The 21,157-nt window shown below is 39.2% G+C and overlaps 1 protein-coding gene across 1 annotated transcript in view; it reads left to right on the top strand.

The window, feature by feature from the left end:
* The window catches only part of LOC308614321 (uncharacterized protein), a 59,805-nt gene that overhangs the window by 6,564 nt on the left and 32,084 nt on the right, over positions 1-21,157 (top strand). The window contains exons 3-4 of the mRNA XM_081228640.1: positions 5,072-5,199; positions 6,343-6,505. Of these exons, the coding sequence (XP_081084766.1) occupies positions 5,072-5,199; positions 6,343-6,504 (290 nt within the window). The 3' untranslated portion in view covers position 6,505. The remainder of the gene's footprint in view (positions 1-5,071; positions 5,200-6,342; positions 6,506-21,157) is intronic.

Raw genomic sequence — 21,157 nt, 5'->3', positions numbered from 1 at the left:
AATAAATAACAAATTGCTATGGGGCCAAGTAGTTTTAAAAGCAAAATTATTTTTTTAAAAATTATCAAAACTGGTTTACCTTCTGAATTTTTCTTTAATGTGGGATTTGATTATATTTTAATATGCTTGATATGATGTAGAATATGGTCTCCAAAAACAGAGAACACAGGGTCTATGATGGTTCTTCAGGGACCTCCTCACCAGGAATATTCATTGTGCATCATGTACAGAGTATGGATGGATTTGGTCCGACAACTATGCTTTTTACTCTAGCTCCTTTTCTTCTTCCTATGGCTATCACAAGAATAATGTTTATTGAGTTATCATATGTCAGACACTGTGCCCAGAGTTCCAAGTGCTTTAACTCCTTTAATCCTCATGATAACAGTAGGAAAGAGGCTCAGTTATCTTTAGTTTATAGATATGGAAATTGTGGCTTAGAGAGTTATGAAACTTGCCAAAAATCACACTGATAGAAAGTGTTGAAAAGAGTTAGGAAATGAGCCTTTCTGACTTCAGTGCCTTGCTCTTGCCCATTATGCTATGTTGACCTCACAATCTCTACAGAAAGTAAGAATATTGTTGGCAGGCCTAATATTTGCCAAATGAATTCAGTTCACTTTCATTATAACTTCTAAAGCATTGGACAGAAAAAAGTTCATATAATGATGGTTTGAAATTTCTAGTGATGGCCAGAAGGCAGGGCCTTTAGAGGTCCCAAGCACTAAAATATTATGGTGATTATGGAGATTTTTTTCTCCCTCTCCACCCTGCATCTAATCAAAATATTAAAAATACTAAGCTATAAAATTAAGATAGCCAGAGTTCTATTTTTGTCCATGGTGGTTGTTTTTTCTGAAATATCACATATCACATTATTTCAAAAAAAATTTTTTTCCTATTAAATTACCTTATTTTGCTGGTGTCTTAGGTATAAACTTGGTCTGTGTGATGGTTAATTTTATGTGTCAACTTGCTGAGCATTTTTGGAGGAAATGAACATGAACATTTAATTGGGGAACTGTGAGTAAAGCAGACTACCCTCCATAATGTAGGTGAGCCTTATCCAATCACTGAAGGCCTGAATAGAACAAAAAGACTGTCCTCCCTGTTCAGGAAGGAATTCTCCATCAGGCTGCCTTCAGATTTCATCTGCATCTGCATCTCCTATGTCTCCAGCCTGCAGGCCCACACTGCAGTTGGACTTGCCAGCCTCCATAATCATGTGAGCTGATTCCTTTATAATAAACCTCTTTTTATATATATATACATCCTACTGGTTCTGTTTTTCTGGAGAATCCTGAATAATACAGTCTGTCTGCTGGGTAATCCACATTTCCAAAGGCCTACCCTCAGTCAAGTGTCTTAAATCTGTATTTTCTTTTTTGTTTTTTGCCGTACACGGGCCTCTCACTGCTGTGGCCTCTCCCGTCGCGGAGCACAGGCTCCGGATGTGCAGGCTCAGTGGCCATGGCTCAGGGGCCCAGCCGCTCTGCGGCATGCGGGATCCTCCCGGACCGGGGCACGAACCCGCGTCCCCTGCATCGGCAGGCGGACTCCCAACCACTGTGCCACCAGGGAAGCCCTGTATTTTCTTTTTTAATGTTAATGTTTGAATTCTCAGCTCAGTACTGTCTCACTTTGCAGAACATGCAATTGAGTATTTACTGAAAAAAATGGTGCTTCTCCCTCTTACTTCTGTGGTGCTGAGGACACGCTCCACAATTTGTCTTTTTCCTCAGGTCTCCTACTGAAATTTAACTTCGGTTTAAGAAACAAGGTAACATAATTGTGAACACGGGCTTTGGAATCAGTGCTTCATTTCAGTCCCAATGTCCTGTGACCTTGGGCAAGTCACTTTGAGCCCCACTACCCACATTGGTAAAATATGAAGCTCAAAAGAGATATTGTTTGTAAGGTTGTTTCACAAGGCTGTGCTAATGCAAGTGTTCGATAAACATTGATTATTTGGATTATTCTAGGTATTATATTATTAAGCATGTAAGCATGTATGTAATTCCTCACCTTTTAGCTATAGTTTTTGGCCATTGGTGAAGATGGATTTAAAAACCCCTAATTAAAAGGTTCTTTTGAAGTTGTCCTATGGGCCCACAGTGGAAGGGATTTGAGAGCCTGCATATTAACTGAGAGACCCTGAATATTAACTGGGCATAGATATTGCTTTTCAACTATCCCCTGTCCTAAGTATGGTGGCGGTCTCCAAACAGCTTAAACTCTACAGTAACATATTACTCCTTGTTCTCCAGCTATCACTTTACTTAGCTCCACTGCTGAAAAATCAAGGCTATTCTTTTCTTGCCTGCTATCAAGCTACTGAAGACTCTGTGGGTGACTGTGCCTGTATCATTGTTCCCTTTTCTCATCTCCTCCCTCGACTGGTCTCACAAATACAAGTTTGGTCACTGCCTACTCTACACAAAAGGTGATCCTCTGAGCATTTCTTAAGAGTCCAGCCCACCTGCTTGTGGGTTTTCATATAATTTTCAAGCTCATGAGAGACACATTTCCTACTTTTTAGTATACCAGATATTGAACTAGTTCCAACTGATTCCATGAGATCCTCCTACCTTTCACCAGGAAAACATCAGAATATGCAGTATGGTGCACCTGTTAAATTTCTTTTTTGTGTCCAGATTTTTTTAATTTTAATATAAAAACAACTTCAGCTTAAAAAAAATTAAATCCCAAATCCAGCAAGTTTTAGCACTGGTCATAGGATTTTCCTCCATCCTCAAGAACAGGGAAATCAAGGGAGTTTCCACTTAAACCCTTCGAGAATCCTATGCTATTTGAGTGGAGGCCTTGAGAGCCATGACTTATCCTGTGTTTGCTGCAGTGTTTGGTTCTGAGACAAGGGTCAAAATGACTTTCTAAAAGCTGGCTTTCCCCAGAGGCTACTTTTTATGTAGAAGCGCTCATCTCATAAACAATTGAATTAGTTCACATTAACCACTATCAATAGCAAAAGTACACAAAACATAAAGAAATCACCTAAAGTAATGTTTTTGAACCAGCTGCTAAATTAAGTAACGTATTTGTTTTATTGCACATTTGCATAATAGGGCAAACTAGAAACTCTCTGTAACAGATGTGCTAGTGGCAGGGAGATTTGATTACTGGCTTCTGTTATTAATCACTGCACAAATCTTAAATGATTTGTTTCTACAGTTTGATCAATTTACATCTCAGAACGTATATTTATGTACACAATATAGAGATAAAGCATTTGTTCACACATTTCTGGAGGCATCAATATATTTATGGAAATTGAAGTTTTGTTAACCTAGGCACAGGAAACTTGGGCCAAAGACTGACAACTTCTGGAAAGATCCCATTATTTATTTCTCATCAAACTAGTTAATAAACAAAAACCATTTTGCTACTTCCAGAACATTATGTTCCAGTGTCTATTGTTTTGTCTATTCCATGAAAACAAACAAAATATGTGATATTTGGAAGTCACAGGATTTGAACCATGGACACTTCTATTTCCTACAAATCACTCCAGAATTTTGAAGAATTAGAGGGTACCATGGTATCATTGAGAACTACTGTATAGAATTTTAAAAATTATCCTTCTCTTTTTAATTTTACATTTGACATTTCATAATCCTATATCTTTGATTTCCATCAGCATTTTAAATAAGTGTAATAAATTTTAAGATGGCATGCCTAAATGAAAAAAAAAGTAAAAACATAGGCAATATAAATACTGTCTCATTAATTTCCAATTAAGCATGATAAATGTACTAGTTCTACACATAAGTGTTTCCCCAATAAGTCAAAACACTAGATAATATGAGTTTTTTTCAGTTGTGAGTATTGCAGTTATTTTGTAAGCAAAATTTAAAAAAATAGTTTAAATACCCATAGAATGAAGCTAACATTTCAGCCTATTGGTTCCAAGGTTTGATTTACATTATAAGGACTTGCTATAGTGATTTACCATTTGGATTCTAACATTTCTCTTAATATTTTATACATTTTCATATATATCCAGTTTGATTAATTTTGACCTCTTCCAAAATCACAATAATCAACTCGTGTGGAAGAGAAAGCTTTGGGGATTTTGTTTCTCATACAATTTGGTTTTCCTAGTTTGGCCTCCTATTTCTACATGGTAAAGAGTGAAAAAAAAACAAGGAAAAAATATAAGAACTCAGGACTGAAATTAAATGCATCATTTCTGAAAACTGGATGAAATTTCAGATACAGGCTTTGTTTTTAATGCCTAGGAAAAAATTAAAATGTATATATTTTTCTCAGTCAGAGGCAAGACTGTTATGGTTGCAACCCCTGCCTTTTTATAGTTCATCCTGGGAGCTAATGAAGCACTGCATATTGGTTTCAAATTCAAAACATATGTGGTCACTGAGGCATTTTTTTTTCTTTATATAGCGTGATTTCAAAAGGAGCCCCCAGATGTGGTCATCTTACAAAATGTAATTTGGTCGAGTACTAAAGAACTTTTTCCCAGATGACAAAAACCTTCCCCTTTGAGATGCCTATGAGAACACAAACTGGCTGTGAAGTACACTCACAACCCTCTGTGAAAGATGTACAGGAGCTGATGAAAATATATTAAGGGACTGGCATGTCAAGGCCATGAAGGGCATTGGGCAAATTTGGATAAATGTGTCCAGGTTTCACAGAATCGGAATCAGAAGTGAGTTAGAGGACAATGTAAAAAGATGTTGAAGAGGGTAATGTAATCCACACAACAAACTTAACAGCATTACACATCCAGAGCCATCTCCGAAGTCATTAACGCTGTTACCAGGGGTGTCTGCCAAAGAGCCAGATGTCATTCTGCCACGACTTGGCATCTGATGGTTGTCATTTATAAGAGAGAATCGAGTGAGGACTGTAATTAGGTGTGTGTGAATAGAACCCTTCCTTCTGACTCCATTGGGGGCTTTTTCTAGTTCTGAACACATGGAGAACAAAGCAGGGGAGCTGATCTGCTCTTCAGACTCCTGAAAGTTCATGTGTTTTTTTCCCCTGGGGAAATGTATGGCTTATAGTTTTGTTTCATTTTTTTTTCACACAGTAAGCGTTTATTGCACTCTTTGGAGACGACAAAGACATGTTCCCAGATCCGCGCCCCCCTCCCTCCCAAAAAAAAACGCTCCAGTGGAAGAATCATCATGTAAACAGATCAGTTACAAATATACCATGGTAAGTGCTATGTTAAAGATATTGGTTTAAAAATGGTGTTGTGGGAGTGTAAAGAATGGAACAACAACTCTTTGGGGATGTGGGAAAGGGCTCCATAGAGGGGAAGATATTAAAGGATGAGCAAGCATTTGGCAGGTGGGTGAAGGAGGGGGTGAGCATTCTAGCAGAAGAAATCACGAGTAGACAAGTGATTATGAAATCACTTATGGAAAGGTCTGTTGTGCTCTGGGAATAGTGAGGATTTATACATGGTAAGAATCTGAGGCACATAGACATCCTAGAGGAGAGTCAACTGAGTGAGGCACAGAGGAAAAAACTGCCTGTTTAATCCTTCCTTAATTCCTACTTTTTTTGGAGGATAGTTAGATTAAAGGAGGTAAGTATCAACTCATGGTAATGTTCCTAAAACTTTGATGATAATAATAAACATAGCTAACATTTCAGTGCTCTGTATTCAGAATTATGCTAGTTCTTACAGCAACCTTATGAAATAGATTTTATTTTTATTTTCATTTTACAAAGGAGGAAAAGGGGAATTAGAGATGCTAACTAGCATGCTTAAGTTCATCTCAAAGGCAATCAGCAAAGCAAGGGGGAATCCAGAAAGCCTGTGGCTTTGCTCTCAAATACTACATGATGTGTATCACCACAGAGTTGTGTGTTCAGTACCTATGGACTGTCATCACGTTGGCTACAAAAAATGTCCTATTCTTAAGTAGAGAGAATGTGGCCTAGCAACTAGGCCTCCAGAATCATCAATCCACTTTTCTATATTAAATCTAGAAATGGTACTGAGAAATAATTTTTTTGATTAATTAACATAAGACATTATCTGCCTCATTCCCAAATGCCTTCAACGAGTACCAGAATACCCTGGAGGCATTGCCAGACCAAAGGGCATCTTTTTAAGCTTTCAAAATGTATTTAGTAGTAGGTAGAGATGCTTATAATATAGTTATGAGCTCAAATAAGGGTATATAAAACTTTATATACAGTATGATGATCAAATTTTTGAAGGGATAAATATGAATCAGAAACACGTACACATATAGAGTATATATGCCAAGATAATATTAAACATTGTCTGAATGCTAGGATTGCAAGTAATTCTTTAAAATGTTTGCATCTTTCTCCCATTAACAGGTAGAATTTGTGCAAGGAGAAAACATAAAACACCAAGAAAGAGAGAGTGCCTGTGACAGGACACACTCCAAGGTCAGAAGGCACTTCGAGAACCATCAGAGCAGCAGCCCCGGAACTCACCTGAGAAGGGTCGAGGCCTCCTGCAAATCAGCCGAGGAATGAGGTACCATCTGACATGGGGACACATTAGTTTCACTGGGAGCATCCCTCAGGACCTTGGTCCCTCTACATTTTAAAACTTTGAGGTTACTCTTTTAGTTGACTCCCAGGAGCCCAAAGCCCTTCCAAAACAGCCAGGGAATCTTCTCTCACCCACTCAAGCAGGTAGAAAACCTGAAGCCAAGATAACAACTGACTTTAACAATAAGATTATCTCACATAAAAGGAGTATTTCCAACCCCCTGCTAGAAAAGGAGTCCAGTAGCTCCTAGATATCCTTGAAGACACCCAGAACCCTAGTCTGTGTGCCTTTCTAATCAGCTTCAACTTTCTTCTCAGCACCGAAGCTGCTATAAGCATCCCAATCACCATGTTCAGACAGGATGTCCAGAGGCATAGATGTAGGTCCACCTCTTTCTTACAACTTTAAGAATGAAAAAACCTTTCCTGAAAGACCCTGGCAGCTACCTTCTCATATTTCATCATGTCCATAGAGGGCAGTTTTTGAATTGAATGAATTGGTTTTTGTGAAACTGCAGTTTCCACTTGCCTTCCTTTGGACGTGAGCTATGTTATATACCTCTTGGAGGCCCAATTTTTGAAGCAACTGACTAAACAGAAATATGTCCATCATTTTAGAGAAAAACAAGAGGGCAAGGATTCTATTCTCTGAACCCATGTGGCTATAGTCATTGTGTTAAAAGCTTAGTAGGCAGTTTCTCTCCTATGCTATACCAGGTACAGCCGGTGATAGTAAGGATAGGGTAAACAAACCTCTGCCACAAGATTCTACTGAAACAATGAGCCTCTTATTCTAAAAACATCTGCACACAGTTAGTTGGGTTTAACAGAAGGTTTCTGGCCCAGCCCTGCTGTTTATGGTTCCAAGGCAGCTGACGAACACTTTGGACTAAGATTGGGCTTGAAGGAAATGAAAGGATGGGCTTCAAGAAAGCGGAAGGGTGGACTTGGACATGAATGAACACCCTTTATCAGTAGGCCAAGGTATTTCCCAGCTGTAGGGGCAGCCTCATGCCAAGACGTATGGCCTTCCTGTCCTTTTAGAACTGTTACTGCTGAAATGACAATATCGTGTCAGGGGAGGGGGCAATGTTCCCCAAACTATGGAATTTATCCATCTGGGTGTGCCTAGGTATTCAGCTTGCCCTCCAGCTATACATGGTGAGTCACCATCTTGACCAGATTTCTTGCCTTTGATAATGAAGGGATCCAAATGGTTTTTCTTAAGTAAGCATTACTCCAAACTAGATCCTGTAGCACAGTGGTCCCCAACGTTTTCGGTACCAGGGACAGGTTTCGTAGAAGACAATTTTTCCATGGACCGGGGAATGGGGGTATGGTTTCGGGATGATTCGAGCACATTTCATTTATTGTACATCTTATTTCTATTATTATTACATTGTAATATGTAATGAAATAATTATACAACTCACCATAATGCAGAATCACTGGGAGCCCTGAGCTTGTTTTCCTGCAACTGGATGGTCCCATCTGGGGTTGATGGGAGATGGTGACACCCGAAGTGTGTTGCCTCTGTCCAGTCCACTCCATAATCTCATTTTGGTTGCTGTCACTGCAGAAAACCCTGCTTCACAAAGATAGAATATTGGAAATGGAAGCAGGCTTTTCAGTGCTTTTGTGGTAATCTCAGGATATTCCACCTTGACTTTAATCCAGAATGTATGGAGATTTGAAGTTGTCTCAAACATACTTTTAAGGCCACTGTCATTTGCAGTCTCAAGCAGTTGATCCTCTTCTAGCATGGACAAAGTTGATTCACTGGGCTTATTCACAAATGGGTCGTGGATCCATTCCTTCCCATTTCGGGGGTCTTGTGTGGTTGGGAAATAATGCTCAAACTCCTTTGAAAGCTGAAATAGGTGATCATGCACCAGCTGGGAGAAAGAAGACCCTGCCTCAGTCTCTTTCAAAATCTCTGCTAATGTTTAAAACATGTCAAAAATCCCAGTGATCACTCATAGCCCCCATAATTCCAGTTTGGCTTTGAATGCAGTCACTTTATCTGCTGACTTGAACACAGCTGTCGTCCTCCCCTGAAGTGACAGATTGAGTTCGTTGAGCAGGTTGAATGTGTCACATAAGTAAGCAAGTTTTGTGACCCATTCTGTGTCACTGAAATGTGCTGCCAGAGGTGACTGTTTTTCTAAAAGAAATCTCTGGAGCGGCTCTCGTAACTCAAAAACTCTGGCCAGTGATGAACCTTTAGAAAGCCGTCTCACTTTTGTGTACAAGAGAAGACATGTATGTTCTGTGTCCATCCCCTCACAGAGCTGCATGAACAGATGTGAGTTAAGGGCATGTACTTTAATGTGCTTGATAATTTTAATCGCATCCTGCAAAACATTTTTAAGTTCAGGTGACATTTTTGGCTAGCCAGCATTTCTCTACGGATTACACAGTGCACAGACTCACATTCAGAAGTGACCCCTTTGACCAGAGGAGTGAAGCCAGAAAGCTGTCCAATCATGGTAGCCGCTCCATCTGTGCATATACCGACACAAAATGACCAGTTCAGTTTCCCTGATATGTAATCATTCAAAGACTTGAATAGTTCTGCAGCTGTGGTGTTGGTTGGCAACAAAAGTGCACATAACGCACCCTCATGCACATCCTTCTTGAAAAATATATCACACAAAAACAAGCATTGGTGCCTTGTCGTCAACATTGGTAGACTCGTCAACCTGGATTGCGTACCACGGTGACTCAGTAATCCTCTCTAACAATCATGCCTCAATATCCTCTGCTATTTCATCAGTTCATCTAGTTACGGTGCTAGCCGAAAGAGGAACACGTGCCACCTTTTGAACTGCAGCCTCTCCTAAAAGTTCATGACAAATGTCCTTAGCAGCAGGCAGGATCAACTCTTCACCAATAGTCAAGGGCTTCTTAGGTTTAGCAGTGCGGTTAGCTACTAAGAATGTGCTCTCCGTGCAGACACATTTGATGAAGTGGTGGCCTTCAGTAATTGCTTCTGTTCTTTGCGTTCACATTTTTTTCTTTTGCAAAACTCCAGAGGCTTGTATTTTAATGCCGGGTGCTTGGTCTCCATGTGGCAAAGCAGTTTGGAAGGTTTCATGGCTTCATTGGATAACTGGTCACCACATATACAAAGTGGGCTTGGAGAATGTGAATCACCTGTTGCAATGAACCTGTAATCTAAGTAGGACTCTTGGTATTTTCTTTTGATGCAGCCTTCTTTCTGTTGGCAGTCTTAGAGTCCTCTGCTGTCTCATCATTGGGTCTTTCCCCCTTTCAAAGAAGCTCTCCAGCAACGTTTGTTTTTTTACTCATTTGGGCTAGGGTTAGCTTGTAGGCTTACCAAAACTGTGACTGAGACAAGTGCGCAGTGCGGGAAAGAGGCACGGATGGAAGTGGTAAATAAAATAATGGGTGGGCCACGCACAGATGAAAATAAGTGTCGGATTCTGACTTAAAGCCTGCCACCAGATGCAGCTGTACAATTGAAGTACATCAACTCACTTGCTACTCTAAAGTCTGCCACCAGATGCAACTTAATTGTCACTTGCCACTCACTGATAGGGTTTTGATATTACTCTGCAAGCAGTTGATCTATTATGGTCTCTGTGCAGTCAAACCTCTCTGCTAATGATAATCTGTATTTGCAGCCGCTCCCCAGCGCTAGCATCACAGCCTCAGCTCCACCTCAGATTATCAGACATTAGATTCTCATAAGGAGCGGGCAACCTAGATCCCTCACATGCCCAGTTCACAGTAGTGTTTGAGCTCCTATGAGAATCTAATGCTGAGGCTGATCTGACAGGAGGCGGAGCTCAGGCAGTAATGCGAGCGATGGGGAAGCAGCTGTAAATACAGATGAAGCTTCCCTTGCTCACCTGCCGCTCACCTCCTGCTCTGCAGCCCAGTTCCTAACAGGCCACAGACCAGTAGCGGTCCGGTCCCTGGCCCGGGGGTTGGGGACCCCTGCTGTAACAGTTAGAGCTCCTCGACATTGCAGAGGAGCAGGTCGCGTTGCTGCCAGTGCAGCAGATAGCTGTACTGGGGAGGGTCATCTGAGGTGTCGCCAGTGCTTGGCTGATGGAGACCTGAGGCATCCATAAACCTCATTCATCAGCAGCCCTCTTCCAAGCCACCATAAATAAAACAGCATCCAAATAGAGAACAATGTATTTCCTAGGCAAAAAAAAGCGCATTCCTTCCAGCCTGGATTTGAGTCTAGAAGAGCAGAATTCTGATATTCTTAAAGCTCAAAGGGCTGCTTAAATCAGCCACATCAGGTTGCAAAATGGAAGATTATTGACTTCTCTCCGGTTCTTCTACCTCAACCGTGTTCAAGGAAGTATCATTTCTTCTCTGGGTTACTGCTAACTGCCTTCTAACTCCATACTCTTGTCAATCCATTTCCCACAGAGCAACCAATGTTCTCAAAAAATGTAAACTACCAGGTCATGTCACTTTCCTGCTTAAAGTCCTGTAACATCTTCCCTTATGCTTAAAAGGAAATCTGAACTCCTCCCCATAGCCTTCAAAGCCTCACACAACCCGGGCCCATCTACCTCTCTGAGATCATCTCATCCACATCTCCCCTTTCCCCACCAGGCTGGAGGCACATGACCTCCTGTTCATTCCTGGTAAAAGCTAAGGTCTTTCTCACATGACTAGTTTTGCAGAAGCGCTTTCCTCTGCCTAAATGGACCCCAACTGCCCTGCTCCCAACACTGTCTGCATGTCCGTTTTATCATGTTCCAGCCTGTCAGTTCCTCAGAAAATCTGTTCCTAACCATGCTACAAAAAATTAGTCTCTAGTTTTTTCCTTAATCATTTGTAAATCCTTTATTTATCTGTGTATTTGTCTTTTTACTTATTTCTCTAATAAGAATGTAGGTTCCTGAGTCAGGGAGCCATGTCTGCCTTGTTCTTTTTTGTATCCTCAGTCTTTGACAGGATGTGACTTAGAAGTCATCAGTGAATATTTATTAAGTGACTAAATGTATCAGTGAATCAGGAGAGAAGTAGGAGGTAAAATTCCACCTCCTCTAAAGAACATTTTCTAACTATGACACCTGAAGTTATCATGATAGTCTTTTCTCCCTGATCTCTTTTATGCATTATTGTCATTATAATAATATTAGCTCCCATTTATTGAGTGCATGTTGTGAATATAATTCTAGGGATCAGACATGCTTAGAGATGTAAGACTTACTTTCTTTCCTGATGATCTAACTGAAGTGTAAACAATCAATGAGGAAAGGGAATGACCACAGAAGACTAGAATTTTGAGGGGATCTTCAGAAGGATGTTCTTGGGATTTAACACCAGCACTGAAGGAGGAATTAAGAATTAGAAACTATATAAAGGAGAGGAAGGGACACTCAAGACAAGGCAGATAGGAATTTTGAAGAGAAGCTGGAATGTGTGGAAAAAATAATAAAATTACATTTATATATGTTAATTTGATTGACAAAAAATGTCTTGAACAATTCTTGTTGAATATATTATTTGTCCCATTTATATAGCCATTAATTGTGTCCCACTTTGTATAAGTATCTTCATTTGGTATCTTGAACCATAATTAGAATTGCATTATGTTTCTGTATCATAAATCTGTTTTTCTTTCTGAAGAGATTGTAAGCAGAATACAAGCAAAGACCTTGTCCCATTCGTCTTTGTAGATAAAGAATTTCAGATCATCCAAATTGGTAACCTCTCTGGTAATCCTTTAACTATGTCTTCTACCTGAGTATGATGCCTCTTTATAGTATACCTAATGAAAGATTATCCAGCCTCTTGATAAACTTTTCATAGCAAGATTATTATGAGGCAGTTTGTTTCAATATCAAATATTTTTTTGTGGCAACAAATGCTTAAATTTCTCTCCTCAACTTTCCACCACTAATCCTAGTTAAGTCCTCTGGAATTATACAGGAAAAAAAATCTCTTTCTGCTGAATAATCCCTTGAATATTTGACAGCATAATTATTTTCCCTTTGTCTGTTATTTTTTAAGCTAAATATTCCTATTTTCATTAGCTATTCCTTACCAATATTAGCACTCATGTTTAAATACATCTGTTTTCTTAAACAACTGAATGATTGTTGTAAACTCCATGACAACATGTACCCACCCTCCTTGTCTCATTCACACTGAATTCATCTCACTTATAACCATGGCTGATATATAATAGGCAATCAAAAAATATTTGTTGAATGAATAAATGAAGGAGTAGGAGTACAAGATTAGCTGATGCAAGAAAGCAAGAAAAAGACATAGTAGGCATCTAATTGAAAAGGAAGAAGTGAAACTCTATTCACAGACAACATTGTCATCTTTGTAGAAAACGTACAGAATATCTAAAAAGACTAGAACTAATAAGTGATCTTGGCAAGGTTGCAGGATGTAAGATCAAGCATACCAGTTGTACTTTCTATATGCTAACAACAAAAAAAGGAAATTATAATTAAAAATACCATTTATAATAACATCCAAAAATATTAGAAACTTAAGGATAAATTTGACAAAATATATGTAAAAGCCTCTAAACTAAAAACTGTAAAACATTACTTAGTGAAATTAAAATGAACTTACATGGAAAGATAACCACCTTTAGGGTTGGAAGGCTCAATATTGTTGAGATGTCAGTTCTCCTTAAATTGATCTATAGATTCAACAGCATCACAATCAAAATCCCAGCAGGTTTCTTTTTTTGAGGAAAGTGATGAACTGATTCTATAAGTCCTATGGAAATGCAAAAGATGTTGATTAGCCCAAATGACTTAGAATAAAAAACAAAATCGAAAGGCTAACAATACCTGAATTCAAAACTTAATAAAAAGCTAATCATCAAGACAGTGTAGAACTGGCTTAAATATAGGCAAATAGACCAAAGGAACAGAATGAAATGTCCAGTATAGACATGGATAGATAGATAGATAGATGATAGATTAGATAGATAGATAGATAGATAGATACATAGATAGATATAGACAACACTAAAGGCAAATTCAATGGAGTAGGGATAATCTTTTAACAAACTGTGTTGGAACTAAAGAATACTCATAAGCAAAACAAATGAGCATCAATCCATACCTTAAACTAGAAACAAAAATTATTCCAAATGGCTCATATACCTAAATGTAAAACCTAAAACTGTAAAACCTCTTGAAGAACACATGGGAGAAAATTTTTGTGACCTTGAGTTAGGCTAACTTCATTGGTTAGACAAAAAATATCCATGAGACAAACAAAACATCTATAAATAGGACTTCATCAAAATTAACAATTCCTATTCTTTGAAAGACATTGTTAGGAAAATGAAAATATTTAAAAGACACACCATTTAAAAAATGAGAAATGAAGGCACAGACTGGTAGAAAATGTCTGTAAATTAAATATCTGATTAAAAGAAATTGTATTCAGAATACAAAATCTAATAATAATAAAAGAAACATCCCAACAAAAAGTGGACAAAAGAACTGCCACTTCTCCAAAGATACACAGAAAGCAAGTAAACACACAAAAAAAGATGCTCACCATTAGTAGTCACTAGGGAAACACAAATTAAAACCATAATGAGATACCTCAACAAAACTATTAAAATAGTTAAAATTAAAACACTGATTATACCAAGCCTTGGTGAGGATGTGGAGGAACTGGAATTCTCATACACTCAAACTGAATGGAAAATGGTAGAAACCACTTTGAAAAACAGTTTTGAAGTTTCTTAAAAAAATTAAACATGCACTCACAGTATTGCCCAAGAGAAATGAAAGCATATCTTCATACAAAGACTGCACATTGCACATAAATATTCAGAGTGGCTTTATTTGTGATGACCCCAAACTGGAAACAATTCAAACATCCCTCAGCTGGTGAATGAATAAGTAAAATCTGGCATATCCATGAAATGGAATACTATTCAGCAATATATAAAAATAAACCATAGTGCACAGAATGCTCTGAATGAACCTCAAAATAATTATGCTGAGTGAAAAAAATTGAGAGAAAAAAGTCCATGCTATAAGTAGTCATTTATATAAAATCCTAGAAGATGCAAATTAATCTATACTGACAGAAAATAGATGAGTGGTTGCCTGGGATTAGGGTATCAGGGAGAGGCAGAAGGGAAGTATTACAAAGAGTCATGAAGAAATGTTTGTTGGTGACATGTATGTTCATTTTCTTAATTGTGGTGATAGTTTCATGGGTATATATGTTCGAATTTTATCAAAATTTACACAGTAAATATGTGCAGTGTATTTCATGACACCTGTACCTCAATAAAGCTGTTCTTAAAAAAGACTACAGCCTTGAAGTCAGTTAGGTCTAGATTTAAGTTTTACCTTGTCCACTCATGTGCTGCGAGCCTTTGGACAGTTATTTAACCTCTCTGAGGCTTATTTTTATTTTAAATTGATTCTATGAGAATTCTTTCAAACTTCATAGAAGTGATGTGAATGTATGTAACAAAGTATCTTAAATGGGTGAGGGATAGAGTTCTTATGCTAATGAAATTGTACAGGCTCCACCCTCCCCATTTCTGGCCATTAATTTGCAAAGAAACTGAAGAGTCCATTGAGCTTCCCGCTATATTCACATGTATCTGATGCACTGGGAGGGCAGTGAAAGAAGCCGGATAGCTGGAAGGACAATGAGAAGTCCCTGAGGTGGAACTTCCCAAAAGGAAAGGAGGAGGCTAGATGGTGGTGCATAGAGGAATAGTTTGCCAGCTATAGCAGCGGACAAGCTCGTGCTAAATCCAGCCATCCTGGAGACAGGTGTGTTCTCTGAGGATAGGACTAAGTGCATGTGAGCTGATAGGGCTGCCTCACTACATTCCACATACTTTAGTGTCCAAGCAGCTATATTGTGGCATATCCTCAACTGAATACAACAGGGGGATGGATCGGCCTCTATATTCACAAAAGCGTCCCCGCAGCCATCAGGTTTCCAGTGTTGTGCACCACTATTGTGTTTCATTGGCAGCAGGTGTGGTGGGTTTCCATCCCTACTGGTAGCAAGGAATGGCCAATACTGTTTTATAGATAATGTCAGCATCCTTGGAGAGTCCCCAAATAACTAAGGTGTGAATTTTCCTCTGGCCAGCAGGGGATATTTTGCAACAGAAAAGAGCCAAGTATTCATTTTAACAAAACTACATCCATAGTCATTGCCCGTAACAGCTGAGAAACTGAAGTTGCAAATAAGAAAACGAAAAATTACGGTTAAGGTATTTTTCCATGGCATGTAAGTAGAATAATAGCACATCATCAAACCTAATGGAAACATTTCTTTCCTCATCTTACTCAACTCTTTGGCAGCACTCAATACAGTCAATGTTTCTTGAAACATTTCTCCTCTGACTGCTAAGACACCACCTGATCCAAGTTTTTCTCCTACCTCTCCATTTACTTTTTCCTCCTGCATCTCCATCCATCTTTTTCCAAATATATTTCTCCAGCCCAAGCTTGTTGTCTCCACATCTCCACATTTTGGTATCCAATTGCCTACCTAATAGCTCTACATGGATATCTCATGATATCTCAAATTTAATTTATTCTCTTTCCTCCTAACCTCTTCTTGCTTCAGTCTTCACCAGCCCACAATTATCCACCAAGTAGTAGGGAGCCCAGAGACCTGGGAATAATCCTTAATCTCTCTAGTCCATTGGTCTAGCCACTCTATGCATAAGGAAATTAATTCATCATGCTTAAATTATTCTCCGTGAATTCATAAGCTCTTACATCTCAAAGGTCCTTTCCATGAACTTAAAAACTATCAATTTAAGAAGCAATTATTAAACTTCCCTGGTGGTGCAGTGGTTAAGAATCCGCCTGCCAATGCAGGGGACATGGGTTCAAGCCCTGGTCCAGGAAGATCCCACATGCCATGGAGCAACTAAGCCCGCGCGCTGCAACTACTGAGCCTTAGCTCTAGAGCCGACGAGCCACAACTACTGAGTCTGTGAGCCATAACTACTAAAGCCCACGGGCCTAGAACCTGTGCTCCACAACAAGAGAAGGCACCACAATGAGAAGACCGCGCACCACAACAAAGAACAACCCCCGCTCCATGCAACTAGAGAAAGTCCGCGTGCAGCAACAAAGACCCAACACAGCCAAATATAAATAAATAACATTTAAGAAGCAATTATAGGGGCTTCCCTGGTGGCGCAGTGGTTGAGAGTCCGCCTGCCGATGCAGGGGACACAGGTTCGTGCCCCGGTCCGGGAGGATCCCACATGCCGCGGAGCGGCTGGGCCCGTGAGCCATGGCCGCTGAGCCTGTGCGTCCGGAGCCTGTGCTCCGCAACGGGAGAGGCCACAACAGTGAGAGGCCCGTGTACCACAAAAAAATTTTAGGAAATTTTCAGAGGATCACTGTAAAGTGTTCTGATATATAGTAAATAGTCTCTCTCTTCTCTTTCCTCATTCCCCTATTCACACCCACTGAAACATTTAGAGTGTTCTGATATATAGTAAAAAGTCTCTCTCTTCTCCTTCCTCATTCCCCTATTCACACCCACTGAAACATTTAGAGTTTTTATTTGTTTAGATCATGTATCATAAATACTGAATGTGTCATGCCACTTACATTGGATTTTGAACCATTTGTGACCACCCGAGGCATTTTCTTTTCTTCACTCCTTCACTAGCAACCTTGATAAACCTTCCTATCCAGGACTGCAGTTTCACTCCCAGAGGTAGCATTACCTTTAGTCAGTGTGGCCACTGGGGAGTGAACCAGGATAAATGGGATTAAACTGAAACAGTGGGAGGTTTAGGTTAAACACTAAGAGAGACATGTCAAGAAAAGGTCACTTAGACACAGAACCAGTTTCCCTTGAGAATTTAGGAATATTTTCATCCTAAGTTTTTTAGCATAGTTAGACTGAATCTCAATAAGAGTCCCCACCTCATAGTGGGCAGTTCCATTGTTTTCCCACCTTCATGAAAAGATGAGAGGAGTCCATATTAGTTGGGCATGAGATTTAATACCCTATGAAAAGGAAGCATTTCATGGTACATCTTATGTAAAATCTCCCCTTCTATTCTCCTTAAGCATCTTCTTGTGACTCTGGGGAAACAAGGTTTAAGAACCAAATTTATCACTAACGATGAAACTCCATATCTGTTCTGAATCCTGGATTACACATTTGTTTTGAGGAATTTGTTTGAAGCTATTAGTCTATGACTGTTTTATAAGGCCTAGCGGAGTCATCTATACACACTTAGCACTTAGTTTCTGTTCATAATGCTGTTAAATGGAGTTAGTTCTCTAATAAGTGTAACAATGAAATCAAATCTCTTTTCCCTGCAGGCTGAGGCATGATGCATTCCGCTAGCAGAATGGTGGTGTCTGTCAGTCAAGGGATTTGTAATTGGAGAGAGAATCCAGTGTGATAGGATAGACCTCTATATTAGTGGCAGGCTACAAAGTGGTGAAGTGGGAACTTGCCTTATCATGAGAACCCTTTGCTTTCCATCTTTATTGGTCAGAGGCCCTGTGCAAATCAGATCAATTGACTACATTCCTAATTGTTTTTCTTTTAACCCATCAAATCTTAATTTGGCATCCCCTCTATTGACACATGTCACCATTACTGAGGACTAATCATGTTAGTTTTAGAATAATGAATATATCACTCTGACATAAACAAATTAACATGTTTAATAAACTTCTCATAATAACGCAATTCCCCAGCTTTCCGTGGCTCCACCTGTGGATTTGTAATGCAGTTCATTTGAGGTGTTGGGGAGGGAACAGTCCTTTTTCATAATTTTTATAGATGTTGAGTGGCACTGAAATAAAGGTTACATGCTGGTTGCCTGTGGACAGGATTGAGTCTGCAGATATATTTTGTTTGGTCCACATAAGACAGGACATTTGATGGAGAACTTTGGTTCTGCTGGTAATGGCTCAGGAGGATGAATTCTCCATTGAAACATTTTGATAATCTCTAACAATAGTGGCTGGATTGTTGAAATGGATTTTTGCAGAGGGCAGAATTATTTTAAAAATTACAGATTCTGAGCTAGTTATAGCACAACTTTGGGTCCTCTGTCACCATCTATTGTTTACTCCTCTTTGATTTCATCATATACTTCTATCAGTGTTTTTTCAAACTGGTTGGTCTCTTGCACTTTAAATCTCAGTTATATCCCCTCGTTTCACCTTCTCTTTCAGAGATGGATCAAGGCATCTTTTGGGAGCTTACCCAATTTTCTCTTCTCCACTGCATCATTGCTCTGTTTCTCTAAGATTTGTTTTATCCTCTTTTAGTCGACTCCTTCCATTCTATAACCATGCTTCAAATTCTTGTATCTGCTTTGTGGGGTTTTCTTTTTTTTTGACTATTATTTATCTCATCACATATTTTTAATTTAATTCAAGAGAAAACATTTTTTGAACATCTACACAAAGGTGTAAGTTTCATCAGTTGCCAGGTTCTACATCTTTACTAACTGAGACAAAATCAAGAGCTTACAGACAAATGGTTTTTAAACCATAAATTATACTATAATAAGAAAGTATTTATAAAGAAGAATCTTCAAGAATCTATGAGAATACAGAAGAAGAGATGGGGGACTAAGCTGTTAGGTCTGGGGACAGGAGACACAAGGAGAGCTTCTAAGCGAGGTGATTTGAATAAACCCAAAGTAGATTTACTGCTAGTGCTTACACTCCAGGGCCTTGCACTTGCATGGGTCCCTTCCACTGTGTTCTATGGTCTTGTGTTTTGTGCAATATATTTTAACCATTGATACTTAAGATCATTTTTCTTTCTTTCTTTACCCCAACATCTCCTCCAACATACTTCCTCTTGTCTCAGGTGTCCTTGGAGAAGCCACAGGGTTTTATAGAATATGATTAGAAGAAAGTTGACTTGGAAACAGTTTGGGTTAGTGGGATGCATTGCTGTGGTTTGCAGTCATTCCATGTATAGATAAGTTATTGCTAGCCATCTGGAGGTAGACTGTACCTTTCAGGATACTCCTCTGATACACTCTTTCAACTCAGTCAGTGTTGGAGCACAGAGGTGCAGGGTCAGAGTTCATATCTTTATATGAATATATCCTAGGGCATCTGACACTACAAGAATGTGGATGGAGGAAGAGAAACGAGATTTAAAATGTGCAGAACCAGAACTTAACCTGTGGAAAGTCCTTCCAGTCATTTGATATATAAAATTATAAATAAAAGAGGATTTGATCTCATTGATGAGGAGTCAAAATGAAAGTTCTCTCCTGCCAGGAATGCACTCAATAATGCCTTAAAATCTTAGAAAACACACACGCACATGTACGCGCACACACACACATATATGTATATGAATGATATTAGAGAGAGGTTTTCCCAAATTTAGCATTCTTAAAAAATGACATGATCTTAGTATGTTGTGAAGCTTAATGAACTTTTCTAAGCTATCACAATATTTGTCATCCATACTGGAGGAAAGATCAACTTATCTTTGTATTTTCTCTAATGAAAGCAAGATTACAAAATTGTTGTCATATAAAGAAACAAAGAATATGTGGGCAGCAAATGTTGGAAAAATCATATTACAGAGTTGTGTCAGAAGGCTGATTAATAAAAATATTATCCTATTTTTTCCGATTTGGGAAACTTTGTAATGTAGTTTTTAAAATGTATAGTATGTTATCATTTATTTTCTCATTCTAAATAACTATTACTTTTATACCTAGATTTATATTTATAAATTTGTATTATTTTTCTTAAAGAAGGCCCCTAAAATTGTATAAACTTCTAACAGCACAAACCAGACTAAATGAATTAAACTTGTCCAGGCAAACCTGGAATTTTCCAAGTAGAAGAAATAGTTTGTATAAAGATTGATGTCATAGATCATTCAGGGTCCCACTCAAATTAGGCAGACTCAAGTTGGACTAAATCAAAGAGTTCAATAAAGAGATAATTTTAAAGTGTGGACAAGATGTAGGGGAACCGGGCTTCCCTGGTGGCGCAGTGGTTGAGAGTCCGCCTGCCGATGCAGGGGACACGGGTTCGTGCCCCGGTCCGGGAAGATCCCACATGCTGCGGAGCCGCTGGGCCCATGAGCCATGGCCACTGAGCCTGTGCGTCCGGAGCCTGTGCTCCGCAACGGGAGAGGCCACAGCGGTGAGAGGCCCGCATACCGCAAAAAAAAAAGAAAAAAAGATGTAGGGGAACCATAAGGGATAGTGCACCGTGTCTATTACCTATCTTTTATCAGCCCTGAGCCTGAAGGAGTGAGGGAAGACAGTAGTACTAGAACTCAGGAGCAGAGAACCTTGGAGAGAAGAACTCAACATGGATAGGAGCTGAGTGCTTCGAGGAATGCAAAGAGACCAAGGTAACAACACCGAGATGGAGTTGGTGAATTACATATGCAAACCTTCACTCCTTTCCCTCCCACCTCCAGTCTCCTGCCTTAGTCTCCCATTGTCCTAACCCTACTGTAGCACAAGGGAGCCTACCAAGGCTATCCAAATATATCAGAGTAGTAGGCAGAAAATAAGGTAGAGATGTGTATAAAGTGGGTTTGATGAGGCAAACAAAAATATCTGGCTATATCATATATGTATATATATATATATATATATTTGTATACGTGTGTGTGTATCTGTATTACACATAAA

This window comes from Mesoplodon bidens, assembly GCF_964165515.1.
Source record: "Mesoplodon bidens genome assembly, chromosome: 3".
Lineage (NCBI taxonomy): Eukaryota > Metazoa > Chordata > Mammalia > Artiodactyla > Ziphiidae > Mesoplodon > Mesoplodon bidens.
Note: the sequence above shows the minus strand (reverse complement) of the source record. Positions and strands in the feature narration are given on the sequence as shown.